This window comes from Callorhinus ursinus, unplaced genomic scaffold (assembly GCF_003265705.2).
Source record: "Callorhinus ursinus isolate GAN/ISIS: 27379988/994484 unplaced genomic scaffold, GSC_fseal_2.0 scaffold20, whole genome shotgun sequence".
NCBI classification, from domain to species: Eukaryota; Metazoa; Chordata; class Mammalia; order Carnivora; family Otariidae; genus Callorhinus; species Callorhinus ursinus.
The window spans coordinates 27,079,633-27,106,225 of NW_027397082.1; the positions used below are offsets into that span (position 1 = coordinate 27,079,633).

Below are 26,593 nucleotides of genomic sequence, written 5' to 3' on the forward strand. Positions count from 1 at the left end.
TTTAAATGTTCACATATGGTTTCTTTCAGTCTTCTTCACACATTTGAAATGGAGGCCTTAAAATCTGTACCTCATAAGTCTAATGTCTGGACTTCTCCAGGGACAGTTCTGATTACTTTTCCTATATATCAGCTGTACTTTAACTCTATTTGTGTCATAATTTTTTGTTGAAAACTTGACGTTTAAAATAATATAATGTGGCAACAGTGGAAATCCAGTGCCCATCTGCCTCAGAGGGTTTGTTATTGTGGCTGTATCTTGCTGTTTCTCTTTGTTTAGTGACTTTCCTAAACTAAATCTGTGAAGCCTGTATTCTTTATAATATGTGGCCGCTGAAGTTTCCACCTATTGGTTGGCTAGTGACTGAACAGAGATTTCCTTATACCCTTGGAACCAATCAATCTCCCAGTCTTTGCTAGGAGACCATGTGTTTTGGGGCACACCTCCAATACTCAACCAGGTTATTGACAACTCTGCCTTAATCTTCACATCCTGCTGTGCAGAGCCTCAAGGTCAGCCAGAAGTGAGAGCTTAAGGCCTCCTCAGATCTTCCCTGAGCATGTACACAGTCCTACGTATATGCTCAGACTTGCAGATTCCCAGGAATATGTTAGAACTTTTCCAAAGCTTCTACAGGCTTTGGTATCTATAGACATCTTATTTACCAGCTTTTCAAGATGCCCCAAACGTCATCTATACCTCAGACAGCCATGAAGTTCAAATATTTGTCGGTTAATTGGTTCTAAAAAACGCTCTGCCCTTCCCAGTGCACAGATGTTTTTTCTACGGGGCAAGCTCCACGTCAGGCACAATATAGACAGCCTATAAGTGGGGTGTTCCAGGAACGACCAGACAGCTCAAATAATGACAATTATTTGGCAATTAGGCTTTGAAAGAGTTCCACCTCTGTTCTGCCCTTTGGTACCTGAAAGGCTACTCCTAAGCTGGAGTGGCGGGATTGGACTAAGGCAAGTTAAAATGCCACAAACCTCACTGTTCACACCATTTTCTTGATCAAATGCTCTATGGGTTTCTGCAAGCCTTTTTTTTTTTTTTAAGATTTTTATTTATTTGAGAGAGAGCAAGAGAGCGAGCACAAGCAGGGGCAGTGGGAGAGGGAGAAGCAGGGCTCCCCGCTGAGCAGGGAGCCCGATGCGGGGCTCGATGCCAGGACCCTGGGATCGTGACCTGAGCAGAAGTCAGACACTTAATGAATGAGCCACCCAAGTGCGCCAAACCTTTGATTAATTATCAAATTCCTAAGAAAATTGATTCTGAGAGGGTTTTTTGGGGCAGTTTTTTTCACTGCTTTTATGGAAGAGTGAATTTTTAAAGGTCCTTATGCTACTGTTTTCACTGCCTTCCTGCTCTTGACTTTGATTTTTGGAATTACAAAAGTAGTAAGTATAAACTGTGCATGCAACCACACCACCGCGTTTGAGACTCACACCCTCCTGCAGAGGAGTGAGGTGCCCGAGAAGGCTACAAAGAAACACAGGCATGATTTCTTTGCCTTGAGGGGTTTGCAATCATCCCCAAAAGATAAAAGACAGCATCAGTACCTGGTACCTTCGGGAACACAAAGAATGCTGATTTAATAAACAACCACCTAACCGAGTTATAAATGCAAATCCTACAGAATTTCAGAGAAGGGATTCACTAAGGGTCAAAAAAGCATCACAAAGAATAGAGGTCTCTGCTTGGGTCTTGACAGAAGCATAGCAAAGTGGTGAGAAGAGGCAAGAACATGCCAAAAAAGGAAGCATTTCTGTTTTAGAGGGTTTTAAATATTAATATAATCCTCTGTCAGATATAAGGCAATAATCATTTGTCTTGAGGAGGATTCACTGATAGGTATAATGGGTGATAAACTTATCAAGATAGGGGCTAGTGAAAGGTCCTGAATGCCAACATAAGGAGATAAGATTTGATTCTGTAGGCAAACTATGGCCACAGCTCTCAAGACAAAATTATCTATTTTGGTAAGTGAAGTTTTATCGGAACACAAACCAGTTCATTCACTATCGTCTAAGGCTGCTTTAGCCTTATAGTGCTATAATGAGTAAGCTGAGTAGTTGCAACAGAGACCATATTTCATCTCTCTGTTTATACCTTTGTTGGGAGTTCCATAGAGCCTAAAATATATCCTATCTGCTCCTGATATTGGCCATGACTCTGGACCATACCTTCAGGCTGTAGCCTCAGCCCTGGATAATAAGAGAAATTAAAGGTACAGAGAACACTTTAAAGACTGCTTTAAAAAATCTATGCAAGGTGAGCAGCACTAGACTGAGGGAAAGTTTTCAGGACTTAATGGCTGGTTGAAGGAAAACAGTAAAAGGTCGGGGATGACTCCAAGGTTTTGAACTTGTATGACTGGTACAAAGATGGTAGTGATAACCGAGATAGCAGGTTTGGAGTAAAGTTAGGTGAAAGTATAATGAATTTGTCTTTAAACATGTTAAGTTTCAGGTGTTAGTAAAACTTCCAACTGAGATATTTAAAAGTAGTTACTTAATTCTTCAGCTTGGGAGAGATGGCAGGGTTGGAAATGGGGATTTAAAAGTTCTTTGCAGAACTGAAGTCACAAAAAACAGAAGTGACCTCCTAGGATAAATCCAGAGAAAGAATAATTGAGTGGAAGACAAGGTCTTAGGAGGTACTCACATATATCAAGCAAAAGCCAGGAAGAATTAGAGACAGTATAGGAACAGCCAGAGAAAAAAGGTGGGAATCAGGGAAGCAAAGTAGAATTCACATAAGCTATGAAAGTTGTTTTATGAATAGAAGGCACAAGGAGGAAGAAAAGTCTAAAAAGGAAAGAGGGAATGGATAAAAGGTCAACTGGGATGGTGAAGTGTCAAAGATCTCAAGAGAATATCAAGACAAGGGGTAATTTTTCAGATGAATCTCTAAAATGCAATGCTTTATAACTTTCATACTAGAAATCCAAAAGAAGTAGACTTCACATTTATTTATGAAAGATACTCAGCTTTTCTACTGACTTAATTTTCAAGATACAAGACAATTTACAAGATAGTAACTCCTATCAGAGAGCTAAAGGATGATCACAATCTCCATTAAGACGAATCTCTTAAAAAAGAGGTTAACAGAAACAACTAGTATAAGGTTTTCAAAAACCCTGAAAAAAGACTCACAAAAAGGAAGCATAAAAACCAAGAGAAGCGTGGAAGGATAAATAGGTCCCATGGCCACTTCTCTAAAGATTGCCACAGATGATTACATGCCTTGTCCAACCAACCCCTCTTAACTAAATCATTCTGTTTGTTTGTATGTGAGAGTCCTAACTAAAATTCCTAACTAAAATGAAGAATTTTTTTATCTCTTAACTGAATCACTATGCTCCTATATCTTTGTTGTAAGATGCTGGGAAAACTAATCTGAGTTGAAAAAGTATCTGCTTTTAATTTCCTAATAGGAAAATATCATTTAAGGTATTAGTGAAAAATTCAACCCATTCACAGATTTATACAGAGGAAGTAAAAGAGAAAAAGAGACACTGAATATAGGTACTTGCATAAAACATGGAGTATAAAGAGAAAAACAATATTCTCAATCATTGACAAAAATCTAAGAGCTACAGTAGTGAACATTTATAATGAAAAGGGAAGTTGCTTGCAATAAAAAAATCATTACTTAAATTACACCATTTAAAGAAAGTAAATAAAAGTGAATAGGGTGTTTTAAACTCTCTAGTATATAGATCCTTCACAAAAAGGTCAAATTAGCAGGTAGATACAGGGGGAAACAGGATTAGAAATGGAGATTCTACAGGAAATATATGGGAGCCTTTAAGGACTTTCAAAGTTAACAGGCACTTTAGGACACCCAATTTTACTTCACAACCAATTATATTATTTATAAAATGTATTAGCCACGACATGGATGGCTTTTTGAGTTTCAAATAAAAATAGAAAAAGAAAATGAGGAGAGGATGAATGAAAGAGTTGGAGACACTGTGATGTAATGATTTGAGTCTGAATTGGTTACCACACATAAAAAGGGAGAAACAATGTATATGAACTCCCAACAAAGGTATAAAAGGAGGTGACAGAGAAAGAGAGGCGTGATTCTTGGAATTAGCCACTAGGTGGTAGCATTGGCCCAGGACTGTTCAGTTGTGGGGGCTGGAAATCCGGTGCCTGGAGTAAGCAATTGTTTGGTCATTTGTTGGTTGCTATGGGGCTGTCAGAGAATGGTATTCTACTTGATGATGTTAATAAAAATTTTGAAAGCAAGCACTAGCCAAATTCATCAACAAATTCTCAAAGATTTACTATAAAATGATTATAAAAATAGAAACTGTGCTTGTCCACTCACCTTTACTACATTGTCCCCTGATTGTCCATTATTTCGTAAACAATCTAGACATATAGCAATTTGTGGGTCACTTCTGTGATAGTCTTTATCATCTTGATTTTCATCACCTTCTTCATCTACTTTAGGTTTGTCAACTTTTGAAGTATCATCTGTATATTTTAAACAAACCAAGTTAGATGTAACTCCAAGTTGATTTTAAAGTAATCAAGACAAAAAAATCATCAAAACAAAAATGTTTAAAAAACTAAGAAATGCTTTTTAAACATTTTTGTTTTGATGAAGAATAACTGAAAATTTTAATATTTTTAAAATGTTCCAACCAACTCAACAATGGAAATATTTTTAAAAAGCCATCAGTGACTTATTAACATAACCTAAAATTTCTCAGCTCACTGGGATATCCAAATGAAAGATTCAGAACTAGCTTTATCTGGCCAGAAAAATGATTGCAATTAATGATTAGACCACTTAGAAAGTAGACAGGATATAAAAATATTCCAAATTCTATATATATTCAAATTTGAAACCAAGTACTCTTTTCAAAGTATAAAATAGTCTTTGAGTTCTCAAAATTTCAAATTATTAGATACTCATAAAACCAGCTAGTGAAATATGAGTAGAATGAATTAGCTTTTTAAAACACGTATGTAGCCATGTAATGTTAAAAATCCAGTAAAGAAATCTGAATCGCATACTTCGTTTCATACAAATGTATTTAACCTATGAAGTACCTGCAGCCTACATATAATACAACGCATGTGCCAATTCATTTCTTTACAGAGTCCCTTTCACTCTGTGTTTGACATGCATTGTGCTAGGCTTGGGGGAATACTGAAACCAGAGTGTTCTCATCCTCACCCTCATAGTGGTCAGGGTACAGGAGGAGATACAGGCAAGTAAAGAAAACAGATGGAGGAGAAGTATTGATAATGACTCTGATGGAAGAGGTAAAAATAGACTACGTGGGCACCTATAAGAGAAGTATCCAAACTTGGGGTGAAGCAGAGATTCAGGGAAAGGTAAAGAAAATCCCAGGGAAAAAAATAACAGGTTAGCCCCTCTTTACTGCCTAATGAAAGCAATACAGTTGTATCATAAAGGGCAGGTGGGTTCTCTTTCTTCTGCTTTCTTTCTTCTATGTGGAATCCACATAGACAGGAGCTGCCTTTTATGAACTGAACTCCCAGCACCAAGAAAAGATTCACATTCTCTAGCCAAACTCAAGACAAAACATTATAAAATACTTTAAAAAGGGAGAAATATGGGTAAAGGGAGATACACACAAAGTAGGCTGTGGTCCTTCATGAGTCTATAAGATACACTGAGTCCTGGACTAAACCTACTATATACCTTATGATGACAACCCCTTGGTTTCCTGTTCTCTTGAAAAGATAGTAAAAAATTTGAACATTTAGTCAACTTTATATTATTTATACTTTACTGGAGTCATTTTTTTGTCAAGCTTGGGCTGCTTTGCTTATTTTGTTGTTACAGATAAAAAATAATCCCTCCCTACCTTATTCCAGTAATTGAAACTATTCTCAAACCTCCCCTGCTATTGGAAGCCAGCCTTGAACAGTTAAGTTGAAACTAATAAAATACAGATGAAATGAGAAAGACAGGATTTCCTCACCTATCTTAATGGTATGTAACTGATAATCCTATGATCTTAAGCTCACAATGAGCCTATAAAAACACGCATACATCATTAAAAGATTTCAATGGTATTTAGGCTATCCTGAAATAAATCTCGTATTAAATAACAGTGGGAAAAGCATACTATTCCTTTTAATTTCAGGTATGTTATGCTTTTTTTTTTCCCCCCGTTGTGTGAATTATACATACTGAAAAGCCTTTTCTCTGCCCAGTAATGTTTGTCACTTTGCTGAGATTATTATTAAAAACTGATGGCAGAGTCTCCTGGGACCCAGAAGAGAAATGTGGACACTCTGTGTAAGTGATGGGGAAAATTCCCATAAGCAACTAGAATTATTTTTCATATCTCAGGATATATAAATTTATATCATCTGAGTTCCACCTATAAACATGTAATTCCAGATTATCAGAGCATAGACAGATCCCCTGATCTGGCACTCAGCCACATCTTGGCTCCTTCCCCAATAAAACAAACATACAAAATAAGATAAATAAAACAGAAAACCCCCCAGTGTTTAGATGCAGACTATGGCTATTTCTTCAGTTTCCTTTAGCTCTCCAGCAAATACTGCTATAATCAGTGATCAGTTTTCAGTTTTATCTCCTTTTTCTCTTCCCAACGTCCAATTTTCTCTACTTCCAATTGCCTTCATCGGTGTTGACTCCAGATTGACACACACATATATATCATCTCATGGTTTTATATAAAAGGATCATAATGTAAATGAAGGGCTACATGAATTTTGTACCGGAGAAATCTGAGCTTGAAGAGAGATTAATTCACCAAAGCTACAAAAAGCTAGCCACTTTGAGAGACTGTATCAGATAGAGACATAAAAGTCACCTTGTCCATTTTCTTGAGGCTTATTTTTCTTCCAAAATTCAGATTCACGCTCAAGTTCCTCTAATTTAAAAGAAAAAAGAAATATAAAAATAATAGAAACAATCATGAAATCTTTAATAGAAATGTTAACTTCATAGAACACAAAAATCTGCAAGAAGCCAAAAAGCAACTTACGTTCTCGTAGTCCAGGGACCAGCTTAAATATAATTTCCTCTAATGTATTATCCAACCTTCCAAAGGGGAAAAAAGAATATACTAACAATGAAGATATCAAAATCCACTATTTAAGCAGTTAGAGAACTGTATCTTACATGTGTTACAGAATACAAGACGTAGACAATTTTAGCACATCTATTACACCAAACTCCGCATGCAGAGCATGCCCATTTCTAGCCTTTCCTGCAGGGGCAGATTGATTACAAAAATGGTCCCAGTCCCCAGCTCTCTCTACATCTCTGGTCTTTGAACAGGACTTTGAAAGTCCTCCCTCAATTAAGGGATGGTATCTATTTCCTCACCTCGAGTATATACATGGGCTAGCCTTGAAACGTGATTAGGCCAACCGAATGTGGCACAGGTGACACCGTGCTTAGCTCAGAGCCAAAGCCTTAAGAGGCCTCCCACAATTCTGTGCACTCACTCCTAGAATCCTGCCACCCTGAGAACCAGTCTGGAGGATGGGACACCATGGACATGCCAGGCTGCCCTGAGGCCATCTTAGACTCATTCATTCACTGGGGTCTCCTGAGTGAGCCCAGGCAAGACCAAAAGAATTACCTAGGTCTGTGAACCACATAGACGTGTGAAGAATAATAAACGCTTTTATTACTGATTTAAACATGAAATTTAGGACTGGTTTGTTATGCAGCAATAGCTGATATACCTGCTCTCAAACTCTCTACCATCACTCTGGCTCTTTCCTGTAGTAAAGGAAATAATGTCCATTCCTTTCTTCTGAGCAATTTAGACTTTTTTTTTTTTTAAAGATTTTATTTATTTATTTGACACAGACAGACACAGTGAGAGCAGGAACACAAGCAGGGGGAGTGGGAGAGGGAGAAGCAGGCTTCCCCCAGAGCTGGGAGCCTGATGCGGGGCTCGATCCCAGGACTCTGGGATCATGACCTGAGCCGAAGGCAGACGCTTAACGACTGAGCCACCCAGGCGCCCCCAATTTAGACCTTTCAATCATTCTATCTTCCGATATAAGAAATGTAAATACTGATTTACATTTTTTCCCCGTTTCCTTTTCTGGCCATGGAGGAGTGAAACGCCACCTTCCCGTGGCTGCATGGCTGGTCCTTCAGTCTCCTCCTGCTCCCACAGCCCTTTTCTCTCCCCATCCCCCTCACCGGCTCAGCAGCATTACTCTTCTAGAATACAAACACGTACAACTTTCTCACATCTAAAAAACCCCAAAACCTTTGCTGAACCTATTGTCTTTTCAAGCTGTTAGCAGCTTCTCAATCTTTTCTTCCAACTAGAAAAGTCTGAAAGCATGATCGACATTATTTCTGCCACACACTCTGGGCTTTGCTTCTTTTACTCCACTGAAATCATCGTAACTTCCACACTGAATAGGTTTAAATTCTTGTTTTAGAATTACAGTTTATAAATTGTAGATGATTTTTTTAAAAAATTTATTTATTTGATAAGAGACACAGCGAGAGAGCGAACACAAGCAGGGGGAGTGGGAGAGGGAGAAGCAGGCTTCCCCCAGAGCTGGGAGCCTGATGTGGGGCTCGATCCCAGGACCCTGGGATCATGACCTGAGCCTAAGGCAGACACTTAACGACTGAGCCACCCAGGTGCCCTGTAGATGATTTTTAAAAGTAATTTTTCTCCTATATTGCTCTATAGCAGTTTGACATTGTTGCCTAACACTGCCCCTTGAAAATTCCTCTTCCTGGTTCTTTTCTCTGTCTACTTTTCTTTGTCCCTAAGTAATTTTCTTTTTCCAACTACCTCAAAATTTGAGTGTCCCCCATTGCTGTGCACTCTGTACTCTCCAACCTCTTCTACAGGCTGCCCTGCCCGGGTGACCACATCCACGTTTATGGCTTGAAGACTAACATACAGGCAGATTACATGTGTACACACACAAAAATATGCATTATACCTCTCTGCTGAGCTCAAGTGCTGTGTTTCTAACCAATACTGAGGATCTCAAGCACCTCCTTTTGCTCATCACTGTCAAGACTGTCCCAACTATCCTTCAACAAAATACTGAATACCTCTCAGTGTCTTACTTTTTAAAAAGTCAAATTTAGAAACGATACCATCTCTTACCCAAATAGACTCAAACTGCAAGAATCAGCTGAGCCTTCCCCCAACCCCCTCTCAATTCACACATTTACTCACCCAGCCCCACTGACCACACCTTCTCCATGTTTCTCCCACCTTGTCTTCCCACACTTTCCATGCTTCCAATCCACCAGCTGCCACCCTACTGACAGGACAGCACAGAGCTCCCTCCCTTTAAGTTGACATGCTCATAGTGAATCTTCCTTAAGCACTAATTTGATCATTATCTGCCTGCTCAGGATCTAATTTCTTCCCACCACCTGGCTTTGAGTGTTTATATAACTTGAGTCCAACCTAAAACTGTAACTGGTATTATTGTCTTTCTTCTCTAGCCAACTGCCTTATTCAATTATCCCTAAGAATGCCTTGTCACTTCCAATCTGTTTTCCTCCCTCATGCTCTCCATCCTGGCTCATATACTCTTTTCTTGCTCTCCAACCCAATCAATGTTACCTTATTCTTCAAGACTTACTCATTCACAAAGTCTTCCCCCAGACTATTTAAGAGTAGCACTTAAGAGTATTTTTCTTAATATTTTTTTATCAGAGTAATACACACACTAATTTACAGATCAAACTTCCTCACAAAACTTTTATTAAAATACAACATTTTCATGCCCCATCCTTCCCCATTCCTAATTCTTACAACCCCAGGGGCAGCCACTTTCAAATCCAACCTGTTTCTTCTGGGAGCCATGCCTTTTCTGCCGTCTAGATTCTTTGGACTTCCTTTTATGGAAAATAAAGATTTGGTTCTCTGATACCATCTTGCCAGCCCTCTTTCTTCCCAATGTATACTATACTCTCATCTCCTGATATACTTTTATTACCATTTTTTGGTTTAATAAGAGGTGTTTACATGGTTATAATTATATAAATATTTACAGTGTACTCTGATTATAGACATCCCCTCATTCAACTTTTTTCTTTCTCTAGTGTTAGTGATTGCTTCCTTTTCTTCATTTTCTATGTACCTATTCCCAAATTCTTTAAAAGAACTAGTTCTCACTGTTCTCAAACAGATCAGGAACTGCCAGTTTCATTTCTGTTCCTCTGAGGCATTCCTCACCAAACTGACGTCCTCTCCTATCCAGTTTAGGACGGATTTACTCCAAGGTCAGTCATTAAAACCATACCCTTGCAACGTACCTTCGATTCCCTTGTTTTTCCCTCTCTCACTTGCTCAAAATTATTTGCTACAACCACAACACTGGCTAAATCCAATTCTTCATTAACCTGCATCCATGGCTAGAAAAAACACAACCACACCCCTACAAATTCCTAACTACAACCCTGATGTGCCTCTAAAGTTGCTAGGAATCCTACTATACTTCTCCAGTCTATTTATTCTCTCACATTCCTGGATAGCACAATTTTTTCTCTCCTCAAACCATTACGTCCCCTCTTTCAATCCTTACTCTTGGCTGATAAACATTTTCTCCTCCATGAAAAACTTCCAGACTCTGACCACCATATGTGCCTACAGCCCATGCACCCACATATACTCTGCCCTCCTGCCTGTTGCTACAGATGATCTGTCAGTGCTCCTATATAAAGCCAGTCTCCTCCCTCACTCTATGAGATTCCATTCCCGCTCATCTACCAAGAACATTGTTTCACCAATCCTCCCTCCATTCCACTCTCCTACATTACTAACCTTCTGTTCTCTACTGGACCATTCCCTTCAAACAAGCCATTTTTTTGGCTTGTATCAAATACAACAGAAACCTTCTTGACTGTATTTCCCCTAACAGCTACTATCCCATTTCTTTGCTTCCATTTGTGGCAAAACTTTGAAAGAGTTGTCTATACTCCCTGTTTCTAATTATTCTTTCTCCCTTTTGCTCTTGAAACAATCCAATTGGGTTTTTGCCTCATGACTCTACTGGAAGTGCTCTTGTCAAGGCTGATGACCTTCATCTTGTTAAGTCCAACCATCAATTGTCTTCACTTTACTTGACTCCAGGAACAACATCTGACATGGTTGATCACTCTCTTTTTTTGATACACATTCTTCACTTGGCTTCCAAACCACACTCCTGGATTTTCCTTCCATTCCACTGACTGAGCCTTTTCAGCTTCCTTTGCTGGTTCCTTCTCCTCACTCTGATCTCTCAATGTGGGAATGCTCCAAGGCACAATCCTTGGTCCTCTATTCTCTCTCTGTACTCCCTCAATGGATTTCATCCCATGTCTCACAGTTTAAATACCTTCTATATGAATACTACCAAATATTTATCTCCAGCCAGACCTCTCCCTTGAACCACAGACTTGTATATCCACCTGCCAACTTTCTCTCTCCTCTGAAATGATTAACAGACTCAACATGTACAAAGCCAAACTCCCAATCTACCCCTTCCCCAAAGCTGCTCCATCCTTAGTCTTCCCTGTCTCAGTTAATGACAACTCCATTATTCCAGTTGCTCAGTCAGGAATCTCAGGTCAGGGCCTACTCTTTCTCTCATACTCTATCCAATCCACCAGCAAATCTTGCTGGATCTTCCTTCAGACTCTATCTAGGATATAACCATCTCTTGCGCCCTCTGTGGCTACCGTCTCTTACCTGGATTACCTTCTGGCTGCTCTCCCTGCTTCTACCTTTGTCTTGCGATATACAATGTATTCTCAACATGGTCCTCAAAATGATCCTTTTAAGCCAGGTCATGTCCATCCTCTAACCAAAACTTTGTAGTGGTTCTCCATTTCACTCAGAGTAAAAGATTACACTTTTACAGCGGCCTACATGACTCCCATTATCTCTCTGCCCTCATCTCCCACTATTCTCTCCCTCACTCACTGGTCTCCTTGATGTTCCTCCAACAAGTTTCAGGTGCACTCCTGACTTAGTTCCTTTGCACTGGTGCCTCCCTTTATCTGGAACAGGCATGCTTTCCCTTGATTTATATATGGCTAACTACCTCATGGCCATTAATTCTTTGCTCAAAGCTTACCTTCCCAATGAGGCCTATCCTCACCATTTCATTTAAAATTGCAATCTGCCCCTCCCTTCACACTGCTGATCCCCCTCACCAGCACCTTCTCCTTTTTCCCCTTTGTTACGTTGTAATGTACCATCTATTTATTATACGGTTTGTTGTCCGTCTCTCCCCACAAAAATATTAACCCTACAAGGGCAAAAATCTTGTTCTATTTTGCCCACGCAAGCACCTAGTATGATGCCTGAACACAGCAGGCATTTAGTAAATCTCTGAATGAATGATTCCTCCTCGCGTTTTCCATCCTCCTTCTACCATCTTTATCAGCGATGTCTAGTAGGAATGTGAATCAAATATGTAATTTTAAATTTTCTAGTGGGCACATTAACAAAAGTCTTTTACATGTTTTGTGTAAAATTCTAATGTTTTGTTTATGCATTAAAGCTGTGTCACTTCTCTAAGTTTCAGTTTCCTAATGTGGAAAAAAAGGGTTTAGATTAGGATCTTATAGACTACTTCCAGCTTTAAAAATACAGAATTATACTTAAGTGAATGGTAGTCATTTAAAAAAAATTCTTTAGGTTTTACATAAACGTTTATATATTTTTTTGATATAACTAAATAATTAACAGTACCAAGGTACTATTGTTAGGTCTCTCACTGTTAGGTCTGCCCTCTTTCTACTACCGTGTTGCTAAAAGTATGTGTGGAATATTAAGATACCAAAAATAAATACAACTAAGGTAGCTCTGAGATAGTTATAGTTTTAACAATTTGAAATATATTTCTTAAATATTTAATGTTTAATATATACAGACTTATTTTTAAATTCCTCTTAATAAAATGCTTTAAAATGAAACAAAATGCTTAAAAATGAAAATAAAAAAATTCATAAAACCTGTACTAACCGATTCAAGGTGCTAACAAATATTATGATGCATAATAAAACATATTAAGAGTTCATATAATTGGGGTGCCTAGGTTAAGTGGCTGCCTTTGGCTCAGGTCATGATCCCAGAGTCCCGGGATCCAGCCCCACATCAGGCTCCCTGCTCAGCGGGGAGTCTGCTTTTCCCTCTGACCCTCCCCCATCTTGTGCTCGCTCGCTCTCTCTCTCTCTCTCTCACTCTCTAATAAATGACTAAAATCTTAAAAAAAAAAAAGAGTTCATTATAAAGTATATTTACTTACCTCAACATTTCTAATGGATTTGTCTCATGAACTTGGTTGCCACACCTTGGACAGTCATTGCTATCTTCAAAGTGCTGGACAATACAAGTCTTACAGACTAAGAAGAAAGAAGATATTAGATTAAAATGCATCATTTGAACTTAAACTAAATGTAATCAGAAATAGTCCTTCAGAATTGCCTATATACTATTTAACCAAACTTTATAAAACTTAAAATTCTAACATTGTAAAAAAAAAAAAAAAAAAACTGAAACGAAGCTTATAGTCAACTATATAAAAAGTATATATTACTCTGCTGGTTGCTTTCTTAAATATATTCACAAACCAAATAACTTATTCATATTACTATGAAAAAGCTGGTTTATTTACATAAAACAGTTGTTCTTCTCATTTAAAGAAGGACAAAGAAAGGTATAAACTAGTAAGTCTGCAGTAACTTCTTTTGAATGCAACATAAATAGTTCTTAATAAAACTGGAGAGTTTTCAACATGTTTGGATTACTTTCTTTTGGCAGGGTGCTCCTGGGACAAACGGGGGGCACCATTCAATACAATGGAACTTCTGGCCTTTGCAGAGCATGATGAGTCTGTGCTCATAATTCCATGGAGCATGAAGTATGGGTAGTGGCATCAAGTTGGTACAAAGGCATGAGAGGAAAAGTAGAACAACAACTGAGAAACTTATAGGGATAAGTAAGATTTTAAGTAAATATTCTAAACAAAGACAATAGAAATATGATTTGTGGATTTTTGGCTACTAGCCCATATAGCCTACGCTTCCTTTAAAAGTACGAATCTTTCTGGCTATGAATCTCTCTCACCTTTTCCCTAAGTTTTTATTACCTACTATGTCAACTGTCTTGCTCAAAAACCTTTAAACATATTTACAGCACCTGAACTATAAAAATTTTTTGATCTAATTCCCTATCCCAATACCCCCCATTTTATTACTCTGTATATTATGAAATTTTCACCTGCTATAGATGAGCTCCTCCAACTCCCTTTTTCAACTCCACGATAAACTATTTCTTTTCCCCCTCCTCATGCCCCACACTAAAAGAAGTAAAAGTTTATCTAAACAATTGATCAAAAGTAAACACTAGGATTCTTCTGAGATCAGGTCTGAAAATTCAAGCATATCCCATACGCTGGTCAGAGCAACAATGGTCAAGGAAGAATTCTACTAGGTATCTAATTTTAAAGTCATTAGTATATATACTGAATGGTATCTTGGTATTTCCTTTCATGTACTCATAGATTCAACAGACACTGAAGGCCATGCACTGTACTAAGAGTTGGGGATGTAGAGACAAACAAAACAAAGTCCATACCTTTATGGAGCTTACATTCTATTTGGAAAGGCAAACAAAGAATTTTAGTTAGTAACACGTGATATTTACAAACAAGCAAACAAAAGGTAGATAGAGCGTTAAGCACCAGCAGCTGTTTTAGAGTGGCCACGGGAGGACTTTCTAAGAAGATGACATGTGAGCAGATTTTTTTTTGTTGTTGGATAAGTACACCCGAATCCCATTTTCTCTACCTCTTTTTACAATTACATACAGCTTTAAGGACAATACCCCTTCACTAAAATTCTCAAATTTGGATGAAAGACAGTATCAGAAAACCTTAAAAATGAAAAGGCTTAGATATGAATACTTCCTCTGTCTTCCAAAATCTCTTAGCCCCAAAAAGGTTCTTCATGTCTTTTAAAAAAGTCAATGTTTGGGAAGGGAGGACTTTTTTGGTAAGCTATACTGAAGTGGAGAACAGAGAAGCTGAATTCTTTTAAAAGATTGCTGGTATTTGCTCTTTTCCCGGGATACTAGATAAGTCTCTGAAATTTGGGAAGAAAGCAAAAAGGACAGATAAGAGGCAAGAATGAAGAGTATTACAAAGCCTGATCCTATCCTGAATCTCTGATCTGACCCTGGAGCTCTGATCCTTGTGGTTCAAAAGGTTTATCATACTCAAAGGGTTCAGGAATTCCTGGCTGTCTACCAGCCTTGGCCCAAACAGAGGCATGTGACATGCCTAGAGCAAGTCCTCATCCAGGTCAGCCAAAAGACTAAGGGAAGAAGCCTCTCTTCCCAGGGCCTAAGATACTAATCTAGGTTGCTAAAGGAAGAAATATAAGGCTCATCCATCCAGACATGCATACAGTTTCAAGAATAAGGCTGTGTTCACTGCTTAAGGTGAAGGCAGCACCAGTGCCCAAGGATGCTGAGGAGGAATATTCATCAGCATCTAGATCTGGACTGTCCAATATGGCAGCCACTAGCCACATGTGGCTGAGCACTTGAAATACTGCTAGTTCAAGTTAGGATGTGCTTTCAGTGTAAACTGTACATCAGAATTCAAAGACTCACCATGAAAAACTTAATCTCATCAATTTTATATCAATCACATGTTATGATATTTTAAACGTACTGAATTAAATAAAATATATTAAAATTAATTTCATTTGTTTCTTGTTTTAAAATGTGGCTACCAGAAAATTTAAAACTACACTAGTGGCTCACATTTTACTTCTATTGAATGAGTGCTGCTTTAGAGGGATGCAGAAAGCCCCACTGGGAGGTGAATTTATTTTTCACACCAACATCTGAGATACAGTACTTTATTCTACTTTTGAATATGAAGAGGTTTCCATAGGCTAGGTTACCTGCCTACTCTGATGAATGGCAGCACAGAGACTTGAATCCAGGTTTTCTGATATGAAATCACAAATTTTATGTCAAATTTTAAAGAATTTTAACTTTATAAAGGAAAAGAATGTTATATAAAAATACCAACTGTATCAGGCACCACCCTAAATGCTTCATTTATTTAATTCAACACTATTTAATAATTTAACCCTCATTATAACCCTATTAGGTAATATTATTAGGCCTCTTACAGCTGAAGAAACTGAGCAGAACTTTAGTAATTTGCCAAAAATCACTGAGTAAGTGGGAAAAGCCAGGGTTTCAATCAAGAGCCCGTTTTCTTAACACATGCCTATGTGACACATTTTCTTCTAATTTTATTTCTATAGGCCTATAATATGTAGAAAAAGAATGCCTTATCCCTTAATTTGGGAACCTGAAAAATGTCTGTCTGTAGAATTAGATCTCCCTTTAAGCTAAATATTTTGCACAAAATAACCCCCCTAAGCAGCTTATTTATTCCTTTAAAAAAATAACTGTAGAAAATACATTTTCCACATGCTTTTAAAAGCTGTTAAATAAAGCACAACCTAATATGAATTACAACCTGAGAAAATCCAGACCAGAATTTCAGTGAAACTGAAAAAAGTAAAAGGAAGATTTGCTTTCCCTTAGATGCTTAAAAAAACTATCATTACAAAACTGACCTTTGATTCTTAGTTTATAATTTTGTTTATACTAGCTGGAAAACTTATTTTTAAAATATCTTAAGATTTAATATCAAGCTTTCTAACTGCTCAACAGCTGTACTGGTTAATTCAACTGGTCCAAGAAAGATGTTGAAAAAGTCCCTGCTTGTGGTTAAGACTGTATGAAGACCAACTAGAGTTTTCACTCTCACCAGCTACTACAGACAGGTGCTGTAGCCACAAGAAATACCTGAGTCAGAAAGGGAGTTAGGCTCACCAAAGATATCCCTAGTTGGAAAAACACCTAAATAGCAACAAGTGTTAACATTTACTGAACACTAACCAAATATCAGGCTCTGGGCTCAAGGCTTTGTATGGATTATAGGATGGACTTTTACCACCCCCTTTGGCAAATGAGAAATGCAGTACTAAGAGCCTGAGCAGGCGGCCCCCAGCTGGTCAGCTGTGTAGCAGACGCGATACCCATCCTCAAGCTGTGCAGCTCCAGGCCTAATGCAACACATCTTAACATCAATAACACTTGGTCCCTGCATTAAGAGTTCATATTTTTAACTGATGTTTATATTTAGCCCATCACAAACGGCATTAAACTTCTGCCTAAAGCTTACTAAGACCGAATCTTTCCTTTGACCATTTCTTATATATTGAACTAGATTGTTGTACAAATTAATAACAGTAAGAGTCATTTGTCACCTAAAGCAGTGGTTCTTTTTCTGGGGTGTATAGATATAAAATAAAATATTACCCCGTCCGTCATAAAAAAAGAATGAAATTTTGCCCTTTACAACAACATGGATGGACCTACAGGATGAGTGAAATAAGTTAGAGAAAAACAAATACCAAATGACTTCACTTACATGTGGCATCTAAAAAGAAAAAAAAAAAGAAACAAACAAAACAGAAAGAGATTCATAGGTAGAGAACTGATGTTGCCAGAGGGGAAGAGGGTGGGGGCGGGGAATGAATGAAATAGGTGAAGGGAATTAAGAGGTACAATCTTCCAGTTATAAAGTAAGACATGGGATGTAATGTATAGCATAAGGAATACAGTCAATATTACTGTAACAACTTTATACGGTGACAGATGGTAACTAGGCTTATTGTGGTGACCATTTTGCAGCATTTCTAAACATCGAATCACTGTTATATACCTAAAACTAATACAATATAGTATGTCAGTTATTCCTCAATAAAAATATATGTTTTTTAAAAAAGCAGTGGTTCTCAAATCACCACTATCACCAGTGAGATTTAAAAAAAAAAACAAAAAACCAGATTCATGAACCACATCTGAGACCAATTAAATCTGAATCTCTGGGAGATTAGCACCAGAATTCTAACTTTGCAAAGCTCTCTCACTGAGGCAGCCAAAAAAGAACTGGGAAATCCTGACCAAAGATTCAGTCAGAAGTCACTTTATTATTCACCATTAGGAAATAGTACTGTCACAGGATAAAATATATTCAAAGGAATATGGGATTGGGGCACCTGGGTGGCTCAGTCAGTTAAGCGTCTGCCTTCAGCTCAGGTCATGATCCCGGGGTCCTGGGATCAAGTCCCACATCGGGCTCCCTGCTCAGCGGGAAGCCTGCTTCTCCCTCTGCTGCTCCCCCTGCTTGTGCGTTCTCTCTCTCGGACAAATAAATAAATAAAATCTTAAAAAAAAAAAGGAAGACAAGAATACGGGATTAATGTACTCTTTCCTTATAATGCAGATTTACGTGAGAAGCCAGGTAGTACAGCAAAGTTGTTCTAGATAAAAATAATCTTGAAGCAGACTGCCTGGATCTGAATTCCACTTCTCTCATTAGGCAAATCACTTACTTTATGTTTTTATGTACAAGGGAGATAGCAAAGGTTCCTATCTCCCAGGGTTCTTGTGAAGATTAAATGAGACAATATATGTAAAATGTACAAATGAGTGTTGGAAAACTTGTAATATTCAGTACATGTGAGCTATCACTATATATTAGATCACTGGATGAGCATGAAACAATAAGGGAGAATCGGAGTAACTGAATATTGAATGGCATCAGACTATGATTAGTTTCATGTGTCCATCTTAAATAACAGATGATCTTCCTAATGGAACTTGAAATGTCTATCATGTATTGGTATGAATCCTCTGCAGCCATGTCCACCCTAGAGATAGTCTTGCAATTCAAGTATGATATTTATGACACACTCCTTCACCTGAATGGAAACTGCTGATCTCTACATGTGTGGTATTTCTTTTTCTGGGGTGGAGGGTCCAAGATTAACCCACATTTCTCCATTATCCATTCCTTCCTTAACTTCTATGTTTAATATATTTCCAGCATAGTCCCACAGGCCTAGGCCTTACCATGTTCTGTCTCTTTCTGATCACTTTGCACATACCTGCTCTGAAGCATGATCATCTGTTGATTTCATAGTTTAACTACAAGGGATATCTATCCTACATTCTTATTTTCAAATTCTTTTTTTTTTTTTTTAGAGAGAGGGAGATAGAGAAAGAGGGAGGGGGGAGCAAGATGGGGGAGAGAGAGAGAGAGGAGGGAGAGAGAGAATCTTAAGCAGGCACCATGCCCACCCTGGAGCCCAGAGGGCGGGGCGTGATCTGGTGACCCTGAGATCATGACCTGAGGCAAAATTAAGAGTCAGACGCTTAACCGAATGAGCTACCCAGATGCCCTTATTTTCAAATTCTTGGTGGAGGGGGTTGCTTCACAACAGGTACAAGGACCATTTGTTGCTGCTATCTTGGATGTATGGTCCACCCACATCTCTTATGTATCATAGAGAGCTAGCTTCCCAGCTTTGATGACACAAGTAATCTACAGAAATTTCTCTTCATGAGCACTAATTCTGCTATCACTGATAATAAAACAATATTCTTTTCTTTCGTGTCCTTGGTGTAGTCATTCATTAGTAATGCCCTGTTTATTGAAAATGATCAAATGCTGACTTCCTTTGTTAAAATCATCTGAATGTGTTAGTTTTATCTGTTAACATAGAAGCATCCTTTTTCTTCTGTCCTTAAGCACATCACTATCTTTATATGCCCTTCGTGATACCACTCACTTGATACAGTTTGCCTTTGAAACATTTATCTATTATCTGCTAACAGTCTATAAGTAAACCATGGTCATTTGCAAAGAGAAGAGGCATCAGTTTCCTGCTTTTGATACACATTCTTAATGTGTGAAACTGACATTTTTATAAAAGTTTTCCAGAATAGCTGTAATTTGCTTCTATGAGCCACTGCTTCTGGTTTTACTTTTACATAAGGAACTAACAAACATCTTTACTTCTCTTATGTTATACATGGCAATTTTTTTTAAAGGCTTACATGAGTTGCAATTTCATGGAGAACACTAAGGACAGCATTCCTTTCTATTGAGTAGAATGCTTTATTATTGTCTCTACGGGACAGAGGAACAGGCAGCACAGCAGAGTTTTTTGAAGAGGGTCAGGATAGAATCTTGGGATTTAAGCATGGTAGTGGGATCTTAGACCAAATAGACCAGGAGACCAAAAGGCGCAGGAAGGCTGGAAAGGTTACCCCACTTCCATAGACAGGTTTAGGGAGTCAAGTACCACTCCAAGGTCAAGGTAGAGTCTGGTAGCTCAGTCAGTGCAGGGCCGCCCTCATTCCCCTCCTTATCAACAGAAATTTCATGATCATTCAAAATAATCACTTCCTTACGCGTTTTTGAGTAGCTCTGCTGTTTTCTACTTCACCTCTTCTGTCTGTCTCTTCTTTCAGCATACTTGGCTCATTTAAACTATTACACTCTGGCTAAATCCAACTCTCTACATACTCTGCTTCCACAGGATTACAGCGGAACACTGGGAGAAACATACCACCACATCTATTTACTTCCTGGCATCTACATTTTGTGCTCTTGCCTATCTCCAAAACATTCACATGCCTATCTAAAGCCAATCTCTGCCTGTGCACTAGATCCCCTCCCAATGACCCAAGAACACTGCTCCAGTGCTTCTTCCCTTTCATTTACACTTGTCTTTTGTTGGTTCCCATCAACATTCAAACATATTGTTTCCACCTTAAAAAACAAAAACCAATGTGCTACGGTGAGTGCTGTGAATTGTGTAAGACTGTTGAATCACAGATCTGTACTTCTGAAACAAATAACGCAACATATTTTAAGAAAAAAGAAAAAGAAGAAGATAGCAGGAGAGGAAGAATGAAGGGGAGTAAGTCAGAGGGGGAGACGAACCAGGAGAGATGATGGACTCTGAAAAACAAACTGAGGGTTCTAGAGGGGAGGAGGGTAGGGGGATGGGTTAGCCTGGTGATGGGTATTAAAGAGGGCACATTCTGCATAGAGCACTGGGTGTTATGAGCAAACAATGAATCCTGGAACACTACACCAAAACAAATGATGTAATATATGGTGATTAACATAACAATAAAAAATTAAAAAAAGAAAAAAAAAAAACAAAAACCAAAAAACTTCTGTTGACCCTACTTCCCTTGTGAGCTCTCATTCCATTTCAGAGGTACATACACTCACTCTCCAACACCTCTCTTCCCAATTTTTTCACCCTTTCTTTACCTTCATTATGGTTAAATACATATATAATCACAATACAATTATCAAAACCAGGAAATTAAGAAATTTCCATCCTGTCACACCTATCCAGTCTTTTGCTCCTGACCACTCCATGGAAACTACTCCACAAGATTATCTGTGACCTCCATGTAGCTAAACCTAGAGGTCTAGTCTCAGTCCCATCCTACTCAACACAGCTGATTTAGTCGACTCCTCCTCCTTGACATGATACGCAGTTTTCCTCCAAACTCATGCCTACTCCTCTCCTTCTTAAAGCCCCAGGGTCAGTCCTTCACCTTCTTCTCTATTTACACTCATTCCCTTGGTGCTTCCATTGTTGACAAACTATATGCTCATAAACTCCAGACTCATATGTCCACCTTCCAACTAGCTATCTCTTTGGATGACTCACAGCTCACATTCAACTTCCAAAAATTAACTACCTGATCTTCCACCCTCAGTTTTTCCTATATGATTTGATGATTATCTTTATCCTTCAAATTTCTGAGGCCAAAAATCTTGAAGTTTTTTTTTTTTTTTAAGGATTTTATTTATTTGACAGAGAGAGAGAGAGAGCACACAAGCAGGGGGAGTGGCAGGCAGAGGGAAAAAGCAGGCTCCCCACTGAGCTGGGAGCCCAATGTGGGGCTTCATCCCAGAACTTGGGATCATGACCTGAGCCGAAGGCAGACACTTAACCAACTGAGCCACACAGGCACCTCTTGAAGTTATTCTTGATTCCTTTTTCTTAATGACAGTTCATTAGCAAATACAACTCTACCTTCAAAATAGAACCAGAATCTGACCACTTTTACCACCACCATCACCACACTGGTGTAAGCAGCCTCCTGCTTGGCTTATTGCAATCATTCCTAACAACTCCATTTTCAATAGTAGTCTGAATGATGCTTTTAAATATAAGTCAGATCATGTCATCCCTCTACTCAAAACCCTGCTGAAATGGGTCTTCATTTCTCTGAGTAAAAGCCAAAATCCTTAAAATGGCCCTATAAAAACTGTGCACTGTGCCTGTGGCCCACATCCACCCCATTACCTTTCCCAACTCTCCTGCGCTCACTGCCGTCTGGCCACACTGGCCTCCTGACCATTTCTTAGCATGACAGGCACATGCCTGCCTTAGAGCCTCTGTTCTTGCTATTTCTCTACCTGAAATATTCTTCCCTCGGATATGTGATTAGCTAACTCCTTCACCTCTTTAAGTCTGTCCAAATGTCACTTAATGAGGTCTACCTGAACACAGGCTTATTTTTTAAATGGTAATATCTCACTGACTGCCCAATTCCCTTTACCCAGCTTGACTTTCTTTTTTTCTATAGCATTTAGCATCTTCCACTATACACTATGATTTACCTATTGCCTACTATACTGCCTCATGTGTCCCAGATGCCCAGTATAGTACCTGGAGGAGGAGGTGCTCAGTAAATATTTATGGAATAAACAAGGACACAAGGGTTAGGAATCATAGAGGGAGGCAGGATTTTAGGGCCTATAGTGTCCTGTTTTAGTCAAGTTAGAAATCAGCCTACATTTTCAACTTAGTTAAGGGAGAGATTCTGAGTTTACCAGTAAATTTTTTTGACAATTAAAAAAAGAGTTAATTCAACACAAATTAAAATCTGTTTTAGTTTTCTAAAATACAATGATAATTTTCTGCTGAGTAAAGAAATTCAGTGGTTGAGCATTCTGAGAGTTTGTCCACTGGTTTTTAAATTTTTGATACAATATAGTAGTCTGGTAAAAACCAGTATGTTTAAAACATCAGTAGCTTTTTAAGTCTTCAAAGTATCCAAACAGAAATTATCTTCTGTCTTTTCTACATGTTTGAACTGTACTTATTCATAATGTGTACATTCAACCACTGTGCCAGGCTTTTTTTTTTTTTAATAAATTCTATTTCCATAGGCATAGAGAGAGAATGCTAGCGGGGGTTGGGGGGTAGAGGGAGAGGGAGAGAGAATCTTAACCAGGCTCCACACTCAGCATGGAGCCCAACACACAGCTCAATCTCAGGACCCTGAGATCATGACCTGAGCCAAAATCAAGAGTTGGACGCTTAACTGACTGGAGTCACCTAGGTGCTCCTGTGTTAGACTCTTAAACATGCCCGTACACTAAACATGACTTCTAACTGAATAATTACACATTTTAGGGTACATATTTTTTCTCAATCCATCAGTGGTATCAGTTCCAAATGATTATGACCTATATATAATTTATTCTCAGAAACCAATATAAGACAATTTCATTTTTTAATCTATCCCCTAGTTTAGTCTTTGAGTGTCCACTATGATGCTTTGCTCAACTGTTTAAGCATTCTTTACTATCTAATGCAGTTTCAAAAGCTAAAAGAACCATATATTTAATATAATTTTTCTTTAGCATTATTGCTAATAGACACCTAGACTGTTTAAGATCTATAATTAGTCTTTCTTATTTAAAAAGAATCATCAAAATGAATGCTATAATCACTTTCATGAATGAGTGACTAGTTTCTGCCAAAATACTGTTTGAAACATGTAACATCAGTGTACCAATGATCTCATTTCTAATACAATCCTGAAACATTGTACTTGCAACCTATTGAGACTTTAAATATAATTTCTAATTAGGCCTTTGATTTTTATTCTAAAAACAAGTCTTGGCCCTAAAATTTGATTTTTATAAAGAATACATTATTGGAAAATTCAATTTGTATCTTTTCTTCATTATAATGGCTATTTATTCAGAATTAATAAATTCCTATCATGATTGGGTACACAATGACAAGTATACTGTCATGCAAACATAGCTGGAAGAAGAGGCTAAAATATATAAGATATATATATATATATTTAAATTAACCTGTTTGCTTGAAGAAATTTCAGAAAACCAAGCAGAAGGAAGAAAAAATAAAATTAGGAAAAAGTCATAATTTATTATGAAGATATGCCAGAGTCAGATGTCCAGGATTCAGAACCCAGCTCCAGCATTTAATTAGCTTTGTTACTTAACCTTTCTGAGTCCTGTCTCTGAAAAATACTGGAATGAAATCTGAAATACTCTTCCTTCAAACCTTCTCACAACTTGCTCTTTCCTATTTAGTCTCTGCTCAAATGGTAACTCCCAAGAAAGACCTTCCTCTGTTTTATTTTTTTTCTCATAGCATTTGTTATATATAACATCTGAAATGATACTGTTTACTTGCTTATTTTCTGTCTCTCCTATTAGAACACAAGTTCCGGGAGGGCACAGACTAGGCCGGTCTTGTTTATTGCTGTTTCCACAGGCTAGAAGAATGACTGGCACAATGTAGGTGCTAATAAACGTCTGTTGAATGATTAAATAATATCACCTAACTAGAAGGGTTCTTGGGAAGATTAAGTAAGATAATAAATGTAAAGCTCATGACCACAAATACAACAAACACTCAATAAATAACAGCTATTAGTTTAACTTTTATTAGCATTTATTTTAATTACAGAATGATTTAATTACAGTATGATTTAATTACTGTCTGATTACAAACTGGCTGAAGTATGCTAGTATTATAAATGTCTGGTCACGAGCTGTGCTTTTCAAACTCGTACACCACAGAATCACCTGAAGAGCTTCTTATTATACGGATTTCTGGCCTTCTCCCCAGAGATTTTGATTCAGCCGGTCTATGGTAAGGCCCAAGAATTTGCACTTTTAACAAGTTCCCAGATGATGTTGCTGCTGGTGGATGCTGCTAGTCTGGAGACTGCACTTCGAATACCAAGTGTATGTAGCCTAAGGTTTTTAAACATTGAACATCTACACATCAAGAGATCTCTGTACCTTAAAATACTTGTGTTTTTATGATACTTGTTCCAAAACAATAAATGGTTAGTCATACTTAAATTTTATCATCTTCTGATTAAGTTGTTCCTTCATGTTTACTAATTATCACATAAAATCACCAAGTCCCTTAACTGTCACATCAACTATACTTAATTATCAATTAATCTGTCTTTTTTGCATAAGTTAAAAACTAAGTACAACAACGTTTTTCCAAAGAATTTGTTCATAGTGAAGGGATTACTGCCACAATCTCTGAAAGGGCACAAAGAAGAAAGCTTTCCTTTCCCCTACCACAGACTTCTATGTCTATACCCCTCTCCCCCCCCCCCCCCCCCCGGAGGAAAGAGTCATCAAATTCTTAAAGAGGCCTCTAACCACAAAAGAGTTAAGAACCAATGCACTGTATTCTTCACATTTTAGCTGAACAAAGCTCCTTTGTTTTTAGGTTAAGTGAAAAGTCCTTCATTTTAAGTCACCAACCTATACAACCACAAGCAAATATACTCTAAGCAACCTCAGAAAGTTTCTGAGGATCCTGGTGCAAGAGACAGAGCATTCTTTAATCTAGAACTGCCAATCTCTAGTCTCCAGTCTAGCATCTCTCCACAAGACCTACACGGCTTCCACCTATGTTGTAGAAGACAGTTTTTCAAAATACATAATTCCTAACTGACATTGCCTACATTGCCTTTCAAGCTACCTATTACTGCATGTGAATCTTTAAAAGGAAAAACAGTAAAATAATCAATAAACTGGCCATTTATTTATTCACTTAATCATCTATTAAGCACTCAAGTACCAGGTACCAAGGATACACGTAACCCAAATCTGCCTGTGGAATATCTTGGAGGAAATGAGTTTTAAAGGATGGATAATGGCTAGCTGGGCATACAGGAAAAGTGCATTCTAAGCAGAACACACAGCTGAACCAAATATGTACATGTGTGTGCAGTAGGTGGTAAGGGAGGAAGCGGTGGGCATAGCTAAGTAGCTTTAATTTCTCCTGAGGGCACTAGGATATCTTTAGGAAATTCTGGGGTGGCTGAAAAGTGAGTGAAGACAGTAGCTGTTTTAAATGATCACACCTTGACACAGGTTAGAAATGGGCTGCAGTGACCGGTGAGAAGTAATGAGGGCCTGACAGAACAGTAACAAGGGGGTGGAAGTGAAGGGACAGATTTGAGAGATATTAAACAGAGAGACCAGACAGGACTTGGTCCCCATTTGGTTAGAGAGGAAAAAAGGAGTCAAGTGTTTGGGATAACTGAGTGTTGGCATCCCATTCATTTTTAGACATGCTGAGCCCCAGGTGGCTTTAGGACATCCAAGTGCTCATCCAATAGGATTCTGAAACTCAGAAGAAATGTCTATGCCAGAAATAAAGATTTGGGAGACATCAGCACATGTAGCTGAAGTCCCAGAGTAGATGAGCTCACACGGAAAAGAAAAAGATCCAAATACACATGTAGAAATTTCTTCTTGGCTTATGAGAAGTTTTTCTTGATAGAGTTTAAGTTCCAAATTTGTCTTTTTTACCACTCTACCGCAGTGGCTAGCAAAGTGCCTGACAACTAATTATTTTA

The 26,593-nt window shown here is 38.1% G+C and overlaps 1 protein-coding gene across 5 annotated transcripts in view; it reads right to left on the reverse strand.

The window, feature by feature from the left end:
• Positions 1-26,593, reverse strand: part of PCGF5 (polycomb group ring finger 5) — a 113,906-nt gene that overhangs the window by 31,921 nt on the left and 55,392 nt on the right. For 4 of the 5 annotated variants that reach the window (XM_025880612.2, XM_073904454.1, XM_025880614.2 and 1 more), the window contains 4 exons: positions 13,272-13,368; positions 7,016-7,071; positions 6,842-6,901; positions 4,342-4,490 (listed from right to left, as the gene is read on the reverse strand). In XM_025880612.2, coding sequence (XP_025736397.1) covers positions 4,342-4,490; positions 6,842-6,901; positions 7,016-7,071; positions 13,272-13,368 — 362 coding nt within the window. Of the gene's footprint in view, positions 1-4,341; positions 4,491-6,841; positions 6,902-7,015; positions 7,072-13,271; positions 13,369-13,773; positions 13,859-26,593 lie in introns of all 5 variants that reach the window. The other variant, XM_073904455.1, reaches the window with a different exon arrangement.